Source organism: Populus trichocarpa, chromosome 11, assembly GCF_000002775.5.
Source record: "Populus trichocarpa isolate Nisqually-1 chromosome 11, P.trichocarpa_v4.1, whole genome shotgun sequence".
Taxonomy (NCBI): Eukaryota; Viridiplantae; Streptophyta; class Magnoliopsida; order Malpighiales; family Salicaceae; genus Populus; species Populus trichocarpa.
This window is the reverse complement of record NC_037295.2, coordinates 8,015,940-8,027,348: the sequence shown is the minus strand read 5'-3', so window position 1 is coordinate 8,027,348 and position 11,409 is coordinate 8,015,940. Positions and strand designations below refer to the sequence as shown.

The 11,409-nt window shown below is 32.9% G+C and overlaps 1 protein-coding gene across 1 annotated transcript; it reads right to left on the bottom strand.

The window, feature by feature from the left end:
• Positions 1–3,475: 3,475 nt before the first annotated feature.
• LOC7471849 (floral homeotic protein AGAMOUS) lies at positions 3,476–11,094 on the bottom strand. Its single transcript, XM_024581012.2, has 9 exons — positions 10,917–11,094; positions 10,184–10,427; positions 6,221–6,302; positions 5,334–5,395; positions 5,148–5,247; positions 4,968–5,009; positions 4,770–4,811; positions 4,478–4,640; positions 3,476–3,944 (listed from the first exon to the last, which is right to left on the bottom strand). Exons 2-8 carry the CDS (start codon positions 10,408–10,410, stop codon positions 4,479–4,481), a joined length of 717 nt encoding a protein of 238 aa, XP_024436780.1. The 5' UTR covers positions 10,411–10,427; positions 10,917–11,094; the 3' UTR covers positions 3,476–3,944; position 4,478.
• Between the last annotated feature and the right edge of the window lie 315 nt (positions 11,095–11,409).

The following is an 11,409-nucleotide window of genomic DNA, read 5'->3' as shown; positions in this document are numbered from 1 at the left end:
TTGGTTTTAACTAGGAATATGTTAAGAGATTGATTCCTACCCTTAGATTTTGAATAATATTTGTCTTTTAAATATTAAAAGTGTACTTGGGATAGAAAAATTGTTCATGAATACACTACTGACTTTATAAATATGATAGAGTGCAACTAGTTCTAAGAGATTGAGGGCCAAATAGTTGCTATGTTTTTGGAAGGTTTGGATCCTGCTATTAGAGATAAATTGATGCATAGATGGTGCATACGCTTAATGATGTGCTAAACTTAGCTTTGAAAGCATATATACTATTATAGAAGTTGTAGTACAATAGCAACTAATTTGAGCCAAACCATAAGAACTAGTAAGTCAAGGCTCTGAATGGTAAGACTATTCAAGCAACCTAATAAATTCCCATTAGTAGGCTACTAAGAAGGATGACATAATGGTAGAAAGGTTGAATAAACTTCCTAAGCTAGCCAACCCATACACAAAGCCAATAATAGGAAATTGTTTAAAGTGTGGTAAACTAGGACATTACTTGATGATAATCATAAAGCGATATGGTAGGATCCATTACATCTATCAATTTGACCTATTACAAGGACAACATCTAAGAAAATTAATGACACAATTAATGGGCTAATTCAAGATATATTTGAGTTTATTTCCTACAAGACTTGTGGATTCAACTTGATTTCCTACTTGCACGCAGAATAGTCTTATTTTTAAATGTGTAGTTTTATATTAATAAACATAACTTTCGATCCAATTATTGGATCGGGCTAATATTTATCCAGAAGATTCTAAAAGCCTTGTTTTCTATGAGGTTATTTTTTTTATGATCAGGCATTAGAAAAGGCATTCTGATAAGGACTAGAAATTACTATCTAGAATTTTCCATATTATTCTAATTTATTTATTTATTTTTATTTAGAGTTTTTTTTTTAAAAAAATTTAGCCTTGTTTAGGATGTTTTGCTTAGCATAATTAAATAGAGTTATTTAGCTTGTATTTAGGATGATAAATTGATTATTCAGAATTAAAACTTATTTGTGAGAGTATTCTTCATGAAACTTTTAGATTTGTTCAAAGATTACTTCTTTGGAATTCATCCTTATACATTTGGTTTTTGATTTATTATAATCAACAAGTTAGGGTTTTGAGTTTATTTCATACAAAATGAAGGGTGAAAAGCCTGAAAAATCTGACAAGTGTTGAACTTTGAATCGTGACAATACATAAATATAGCGTTTGGGGAAAAATCTTATAGAACGATTTTTTCAAGTGGTATAATATGGATTCATCAAATGACAATTGTACTCTAAAGCTTGGACATATTAAAGAATACAACATTTAAGTACAGTATGACACCTGAGTTGTGAATATAGATTTGCTGAACTATGTTAAATTTTTGTTTTGCAAATTTGCTCCCTTAACTCTTTACTCTAAGTACTTTAATTATATTGTTTGTTATTACATTTACTTGAAGTAATTTTATTAATTGTAAAACTTAGTAATACACATGATTCACCCCCTTCTAATTTGTTAAGTTGCTTTAATCTTTGAACAACATATTTTACTTTTAATCTTTTGTGCATCTATTTAGGAATATCAATAGACATCCATATGTTAGGTTTTTCTATATTAATATCCTACTTATTACCCATCAAGTCAAAATTTAGATATATATACCTTATCCATCGAGTTTTTGATATCCATATGGATATCCATTGTCCTACTATATATCGGGTTAGGTATAGTTCGTATTTGATAATATTCATACAATATTTATTACCCATCGGATAAGGTAACTATCTAAAAAATCCACTAATTCAAGTCGGTTTGAGTCAGTATCCATCGGGTTCAAATTAAATTGCCATCTCTACATTTATTAATAATGATTCTCATCTAAAATCAATTTATTTCCATTTCATTTCCTTTTCTGGTTATTCCTTGCAATATTTATTATTTCTTAATATATAGTCACACATATGGTTTTTTCTAATTTAGCAACACTAAACATGAAAAAAAATATGACAATGATATATAAATCATTGTATCATGATTTTAAAATAGGACCTATTTATACATCCCACTAATCCAATAATCCATGTATATTATCAGAGTTATTTCTTTTCATTTTTTCTTGTTGTTTAGCATTACTATTGTTTTTCCTTCTCTATGTGTTTTTTACTTTCACTTGATTTTGATTTTGTCCAAAACAATGATTATTTGTACTTATAAATTGAAATTATGTTTTTTTTTTTGGTTTTGATATGGATATTTTTAGTCATATTTTGTAAAATTTCAAGATTTTACTTTCTGATCTAATAATTTAGTTTTTTAAACCTTCCAACATCTAGTTAAATCCCAATTTGGTAGCCTTAGAAATTTCTATTAATCTTATATATACTAAAATATAATCAAGTCCATTTTTATATTCTTTCTTTAATTTAATTGTTTCTTAAATAGTTGCTAAGGACATTTTGGATACAAAAGACGATTTTCATGATATTTGTCAAACTTAAAGAAATTTTCTTGTCCAATTTTTAAATTTTTGGATGGTGTTTGCCTTTAAAAAAATTGTTATAGCTTGCACAATAATTAAATGCCTGCAATTAGAAAGAGTTAAATTCATTAATGATTCCAGTGTTCCACAAACATTAAAAAGGAAACAAGTTTGAAGATGTTATGTCCAGCCCTAGTCTTCATAACTCCATTTTTACATGTTTTGTCAGCGAAGTTTCTTTAAGGTTTAATCTTTCAAGTTAGGAGATTATATGTACCACATGGTATCTTACATGTATTGTATTGTATACTTGTCAAAGAACAAATTTAAGTTGTTAGCTTAAACCCAATATTAAATTACATGATTTAAACTGGATTTCGTATAAAAGAATTAATCCTTTTGATCGTACAAAATCCTCATGGCATGAACATGACACCATTATGATCGTACAAAATCCTTTTCTGAACCTTGATGCATTTTTCATGGCCACTTACTTGCGAAACCCATAGCTAGAGAGCTTGGCATTAAATTTCAACTTCAAAATCGCAAAAAAGGAATCATTCTGCTTAAAAATGTTGATTCTTTGTTGTTACCATAGATCTTCTTCTTTCAGTACGTATGAACACTGTCTAAACTCCATGGTGGCTTTTCTACTACAGTTACGAATCTCTTGTCACCAAACACCACCTCCTGACCCGGTGAACTACGTATGCTCTCACTCACGAAGCACATCTTGAAAGCTCTAGCTCTTCAACTACTACAGCTACATTATTGTTGCTCTAGGTTTACCTACACCAGACCCTTTGCCTTTTGCTGCAGCCTGTACGTAGGCATGCACTGGATTGAGCAGCTGAAGCAATTTGTACCTTTTGCGAGACATTCAGCTTACGTATTAATTTAATCTTTAAAAACCTCGCAATGCTTACAAATAGACATCAAGAGGCTCTGTTACAAAGAAAATAACCATAAAATTAATTACTCGTGCTGAACTCACACATGAAAGATGTAAACTGTATATTAAGCTGGCAGCAAAATATAGAGGCCTCTATTACATGTACCGCTGATGAACAGCATGCTAAGGCAGTAGTCCTGATTCTGGGTCACGGAAGGGTTTGAATGAAAAGCAATACTAGATACGCGAAGAAATATTACAAGATGAAAGATAAGAAATATAAGACAAAATATATAATAAGTTAGTCACAAGTACTGTCACAGCATCTTAGTGCCTTCATGAAACATGCAGAAAAGAAATCCTTATCTGACATTTGTTATGTCTTAACTGGGACTGGAAAAGCAATACATGGAGGAAGAGTACTAGGCTCTCCACCGGCACAAATTTGAGTTACGCTACTTCAGATTTTTGTTTTAGCGTACTTGCAGCTTTTGCGCTCAGTGAAATAGTAGGTACTCTCCATGGAATATGGAAATGCGAGGAGTTGCTGCACTTGGTGCTTTTTAACTGCAACATAAGGAAATGATTATTCATTCACTAGCTAGTTGAAAAGTATTGTGTTTGTAGTCATAAGAATAATATAAACCAGCAAAGGAATCAGCAGCAGATTCGTCAAGGAGTTAGAAACATATACTTGTCACTTGGGAAATCAGATTACGCTTTAAGTTCTTGCATGCAAACGGTTCAGTGAAGTAAAACTAGGTTGGGTAATCTTCTAGTTCTTCAGTGAGCATGGGGTGCTGATAACAGCAGTCTACTTTTAGTACAACAGCTAAATATTGCAATTCCCTCTTATCATCCAATGGTAAAAATCTCAATAAGAATGCGTAAATCATCATCTAACTAATTGAAAGATCAAATGATTATGAGAATTAGAAGGCACAGCATCAGTTATTATATCCTTCCAATAAATTTTTACAGACCACGAACCATTCAGCCGCTGCTGCTACTGAAACCCATCCAGATCAAAGTAGTTAATTATATGCTCATCAGTAATTAATTGATGAAAAACTACAGCTCATTGCAAAGGAAATACTTACACTAACTGAAGAGCTGGTCTTCATGAGGGTAATGATTGGCAGGCGGCAATCCATTAACTTGAGAATAGTTCCGAGAGTCAAATGGTTGAGACTGCATGATCTCGAAGTTGACACCTCCCGGCATCAAATTCATGTGCTGTCGCTTTCTTTCATTCTCTGCAATCTGCAACATCAACATAAGCCCCACGTAGTGTCATATTTACTAAATAAAAACAACCCACCAACGATCTAAGATATTAAGATCCAAGTTCAGACACACACAAGGCATTGATAAATAGATAAGTAGAAAGACCTTTGCTCGGAGAAGCTGGTTATTGTTGTGCAAGTCAATCTCCTGCAATTTGCATTTTCATTCAATGAATCAAAGAAAATTTTTGGAGTGAAAATACAATAGAAGAGGTTCACCATAGGATCATTAAATTGGCAAAAACTTGATTTTTTTATCTCAAATAGAAGAAGTCATGGTGAATATGAGCACAAAAGTTGTTACCCTCTTCTGCATATACTCAATTTCAGCAAACAACAGCTCATTCTGGCAGGTTTGAGGGAGGAATTAAAAAACAAAAAGGAAAACAAGACAAAACAAAACTTGTTAGTGGCAATACAAGGAAAATTAAAGTGATATTTGACTTAAAAAAAGAGAGAATCATTTGAGTACTAGAATAAAGACCTTTTTCGAACGAATTCTACCAATTCCTTTCTCAAGTTTTATCTCCAAGCTCTTAAGTTCCTTCACACTCAATGCACTAAGTGATTCACCCAGCATATTCCTGAAAATTCATTTGCTTAAACGGAGTTTGGAAGAGGAAAAACAAATTTTATCTAACAAATTGATCAAGATCACAAATGATCATACCTGTTTGAATTCTGCAAATTACCAATTTGCGAGCGCAGCTTGGCAGCTTCTTGCTGATAGAACTGAAATGCAAAAGCAAAAGGCAATAAAACATTATAAATAACTAGATTAAGATCCTCGAGTTCAGATTAGAACTCAAAATATAAGTAGAAAATATCAGTGATGTACATTTCTCTCTTATACTTCTTGGAAACATGTATATAATACCGAATCAAACTGGAAATAAATTGATACAATAGGGCCACAGCAACAGAGGAAGGAAAAGGGTTTCTGTACACAAAACTGGCTATAATGCAGGTTTACACTCATGACTCCCAATGCAGTAGGAAAAAACCTCCACTCTGAGAAGCAAAATTAAATAGGTATGTATTTAATCGATTTTACACAAATGAGGTTATCACAAAGGGTATTTGACAAATATTGGCAATAAATGATTGTTAGGAATATTGCTTGAACTCCTTCTATAATTTAACAGCATGTTGTTAATTACGCTGTTAATGAATAGTGAGAGAATTTAGTGTAAAACATCGACGATAAAATTTCATAAAAAGGATTTTGTTATATGCTGGTAGTTCCATATATACTGTCTTTCTGTGGTTCTACACTAGCCTCAAAACGTACATGCACATTTTGAAATTCAGTGTAAACACTCGCACATAAATTCACGAAAAACTATACTGTAATTTATTAAAAAAGAAAGAAAAATACTGTTAATTGGTAATTTTGTTCTATAATATCATAATTCTGTATGCCTTTTTTCAGCCCTAGTGCATACATTACAAACTAATCAGTATCCAAAACCAAAAACCAGTAGGACACAAAGGATTATAACAAAGTGTTGGAAGAATCTGCACATGTAAACAATTGTTAGAGCTGATAAATGATACCTGAGCATTGGCTTCAGAAACTGACCCGTTGTTGGAAGAATCTGCACATGCCTTTTTGTACCTTTCAATTGTAGATTTGACACTGCGCATTCATGTCATCATTTCCATCAAGAAAAAGCAAGTGTCATCACAACGTGCATTCTAATAATGTGGAAGAATGTCACCCCAAAAACAAATTTTAGTCATAAATAAGTGATCCTGTGGATATTTCATTTTGATCTTAAATTTCATAATTATCTGCAATTGAGGATTTCAAGAATATTAAATCTCTGGCCCTAATAAATTTCAGAACTCTGATGTTTTTTTGGATAATCTTCAGAACTCTGATGTTAATACCTCAGAAAGTCACTAATCAGGGAGAAGAAGGCTTCATCCTGTAAATTACTTTGGCCAAAGTATATAACTTTACCTTATCACAATATCTCAACACCAAAATTGGGATGTTACTAAAAGTAAAAGGGAATTGGGTTCAGTAGTTTGTTTGTAAGATCTCCTCCACCCCTCAAATGATGAAGTATATTTTGTTATAGTATTATAAGAACTTCACATCTAACCTCTTACCAAGAAACTGAAACATACACTATTCTAGTTATCAAAGAACAAAAAACAGACAGATCTATACATTCTTCTATTCTGTTCTCTCTTTTTTTTAAAGAAAAGAAAATATTGAACATAGATAACTTTTTACTCGAAAGTAATTGGAAAATTATTCTTCATTTCCTTTTCATTGGAGGCCTGTATTAAGAGACTTCTCATGTCATTCTTGAATATATATATATATTGAAAACCACAACTCCTTTTATCAAGGAAACTTTTCACTTCCCATGGTCTTCTATGTATCCAAAGATAGCTTAATTACTATTTAATAGCAATATTCTTTAAAATTAGTACTTACATATATTGATAATTTGTTATAACATTAACGGAAGCAACACTTAGCACTGGTAACTCAACTGACATGACACTTGCACACGATTACATTAACACATGTACACATGTTTGTCAACTTTTGATGTCTCTAGTCTTTAATTTTCTTCGAATGGTTACTTCCTATTTGTGTAGTTGATCGATAATGCATATGTAGGTGTTTTTCTCCAATAATTTTGAGAATTGATGATTTTTCCTATGTTTTATATGGACATATAAATATGAAGATTTCAAAATTATAAAAAAAAAAACACTCAAAAAACATCGAAAATTATTTTTTATTACATTTAAGACTTTACATTTGATTTTATTTTTCATTATTAAATCATTTCAAATAGATTAAGAAACCATGTACTTTTTTGAAATCCATTTATTTTCCAAGATGGTAAGAGCACAGCCAAGAAGTGTGAATTAGCGAGTAAAATACGTGCTTCAAGGCTTTTGTGTCAACAACTAGAGGCAGTTTCTTAATACCCTCCATATTAGCTATTGCTTTAGACAAACTACTCATCCAAATAACAAAAATAAAATAAAATTGAGAGTTCAAATTTTATATAAAATTCCTTTTTTAAATCTATATTGTACAGTATTTTATGTGAAGTTACTAGTTATCAGTTACATATCCCTCTAGTAATTTAAAGATGTGACAGTAGAGGCTTAACATTAGGGAAAAAGAAAATTATATATCAAAATAAATGATGAAATTGACTGAAGAGGGAGAGAGCAAAATCATGCCCCTGTACCAACACCGGATGATGTTAAGCCATGATTTTAAGGTAAGAACATTCAAATCAAAGAGTCAAATCAACTAATAACTCCATTAAGTTAACTCATTTAAAACCCTAAAGAAGAAGATGGATGGGAAAACCTCCACCCAGTTCTTTGTGCATCCTAAAATTTTGCCATAATAATAACAGTAAGATGCGAACACATTTTGTCAATTAAGACAAGACCCAGATATCTAGATTTTCTGATACCTTAACTTCGTCGAGCCAGTGATTGGCTGTCTCTGCCAAGCTGTCACTGAGTCCTATAACATGATTGGCCAAGCTAAATCAACGGTCACATCTATCCCACTTGTCAATTCCTCATTACATGGTGGGCAATATCTATTTTTCTTTTTTTCTTCTATGGTGGATAATCTCTTGAGCCACCATCTATTACCCACCTCGATATTCTATTTCATTTGTAATAAGATAAAAAACTATTTTTTTTTTCTTGAATGTGACTGAAACTCTCAGAGAGGAGCAGCAGCAGCAGCTGCTAGAGTTTTACGCTTCTATTTACATTAAAAAAGCCAAAATTGACAGAAGTCTCCCATTGGCTAGCACTTGTCGTACATCGTCTCTTCTCTTTCTCTCTCTGTATTAACTCTCTCTTCCTAAAAGAACTTGCGTACATACATACACATACATACATACATATATTCAAGATCTTGAACAAACGCAAACCACACTCAACAATGACCAACAGTGGCATCATCATGACCTTAGCTAACCCTTTCTCGTTGTTCCATCTCTCTTTCACTATGGGAAAGAAAATAACAGAGAGAGGGAGGGATCTAAGGAGAAGAAATGGACAATATTCTGTGTGGTATTGCTTCTTCTTCTTTTTTTTTGCAGATTGGGAGTTCAAAATTTATGGTTCATTTTCATGAATCATGACTTGAACCCTTTTGTCAGTAGTCAAGAACTGAAAAATCGTGTGTGACGTGACCAAAGATTCTTTTCATAAACCAAAACAACAATCTGATATATTGAACTGGCTATTAAACCCTAACCAGTTACTGTACCCTTCTTACCGAGGTTAAAAAGGGTAGAAATCTAGGTGAAATCTAACTTAATTTTTGACTGGTTATGGAAGAATCCACATGGTTGATTTAATAGTTTGCACTAAAGTTTCGGTTCAATTTTGATGACTTCAAGTGGTTACTTAAATATGAACCCTAACTAGGGCTATGCTTGAAAAACAAAAAGCTTTTCACTTTCCCCACGTGGGTTCGAACAGAGATTTTGTGAAATTCGTGTGAATTAGAGGAAAAAGAATCCTAAATTGAGAGATCCTAGTGATTGTTTTGGAAAAATAAAATAAGATGAAGAAACCCATTTGGGGATTTTGATTTTAAAACCCTAGTAATATATGTTTGTGTGTTTGGTGACATGACATATAAAAAAACCCTTTCTTTTTTTTTTCACATTTAATTTGACTTTGTACTCTTTTCTTCTTATGTCCGACTGACGTGCTATTTTGGAAGTGAGAAGAGATGGGAGGGTTTGGACTAATGAGAAGATGACAGCTTTAGCTATAGGTAATCTCTTTAGCCCTAGAGATGACTCAAACATGCATGTATGTGCAAGAAAAGAGTAAAGGGGAGAGGTAGAGTTCAAGAGGAATGATGGAAAAGAAAGAAAAAGGAAACAGCAAACTTAACATCAAGGGAGGAGATAAAGAGGCTGATATCACATGCCTGCATACATTTTCCCAGCCCTCTACTTGTTTCTACTACCTTATTACACTTATAATAGTGCTTCTATGTCTATCTAATACACCAGATCTATGTACCAAGAACTCAAAATCATGTATGCATCACAATCATCTAAGGGTGAAATAAAGAAAAGGAAAAACAAAACATTAATTATGCTTATACAAGGAAAAGAAATGAAATAGAAGAAAGAAAGACAAGTGAATTGTAGTTTGAGAAGAAATTCAATCCAAACTGCAGCATAAAGAATGATTATGTTCTTTTACTTTAAAGACACCCCAAGATCTAGCTCAGAAGCTAAAAACCTTGACACCAGGCTCCTATTTTTTTTTTCCCCACAACAAACGTTGAAAACCAATTGAAGAAAGAAAATGATGATGGAAGAAAACCAATTAAAGAAACAGCTCAAAACCAAAGCAATAAAAATTAACACTGACATAAGCAAAAAGAAAAAACAAATCCCTTTGGATGAGAAAGCAAGAAAGACCAACTGTGAGCACTTGAAGAGGGCTTGCAACATGGAGAATTCATGAGCCGAGGAACTAAGTATATACCTATTGTTAGAGTACTCATAAAGGCGTCCACGGCTGGAGAAGACGATGAGTGCAACCTCAGCATCGCAAAGAACAGATAATTCATAGGCTTTCTTGAGCAAACCATTCCGCCTTTTGCAGAAAGTGACTTGGCGATTGGTGGTGTTCTCGATCCGCTTGATCTCCACCTTTCCCCTCCCCAGCTTCCTCAGGGGAGAGCTCTCTTGGGGTTCATTTTGGTATGCCATAGCTGCTGCCTAGCTAGCTGATCCAAAACACAAACTGGGTGAAGACAGCAGAAAAGAGAGTAATAAAATTACTGAACTACTATCTAGTAATTAATTCAAGAATGATTTATATATAAGGATAATTCATAGCATATTTAGCAGGAATACTCTTGAGCACTGAATAGCTCATGATGGAAGACAAAATAAACAGAAGAAAGGGGTTCCATGAACGCCTGCAGCTAGCTCTTGAATTAGCCCTTGTTATGGTTTCATGGATATGAAAATAATTGAGAAACAAAACAAAGGGATGAACCAGTAATGCTTCAATCTGGAGATTGAAACGGCAGAGAGTGACAGAAACGTTTGAAAGTAAATCTTTTTTAGAAAATTAATTAAAAGTTTCATCTGATGGGGTTCCTCAGTCACTATGATGAAGAAGAGATAAGAAGAGAAGATTGATAAGCCCCAAACAAGTGAAGCACTCAAGAATACAACGAGATATATGTCTCAGTGTTTTGGTAACTAACCTTGGGAGGAAATAAACCAAAGTAGGGGTTGTAGAGATAGTAGTTATTAAGGAGAGAAAGTAAGGATCTTTTGCTCTGGGGTTTCTCTCTTCTTTGTTCCTACGAATCTGAGTAGGAGAGATGCAGAAAATGGAAGCAAGTTGGGGCTAAGAGGTGGGCATTTATAAAAGTGATAAACGACCTTTCATCCATTCCCATATATATATATATATATATATATATATATAACAATACTTTCTACTAAGTTTATCTACACCATCCTTGTAATTTTTTTTTTTTTTAATCTTGGAATTAATTAGAGAATACGCTATAGGAAGACTGAGACCTCAATAACCATCCACTATATTCGTTTTTTTCATTTTCTTCCTTGGCTTCCATGTGAATGATTTAGGTCATCAAGAGAAAGGGACTTTTTGAAAATGGATTTTTATGGGGTGAATAACACGTTTTTGGGCTCTCTAATCGTTCCAAGGACAAAATTATGGTACAAATG

What these genes read in the sequence shown, in the direction of transcription:
- LOC7471849 (XM_024581012.2), bottom strand. Translation starts at nt 10,410, where the DNA reads ATGGCATACCAAAATGAACCCCAAGAGAGCTCTCCCCTGAGGAAGCTG. An exon ending in AATTTGCAGAATTCAAACAG is followed by an intron (nt 5,248 to 5,333) that starts GTATGATCATTT and finishes ATGAATTTTCAG; the next exon opens with GAATATGCTGGGTGAATCAC. An exon ending in ACCAGCTTCTCCGAGCAAAG is followed by an intron (nt 4,641 to 4,769) that starts GTCTTTCTACTT and finishes TTGATGTTGCAG; the next exon opens with ATTGCAGAGAATGAAAGAAA.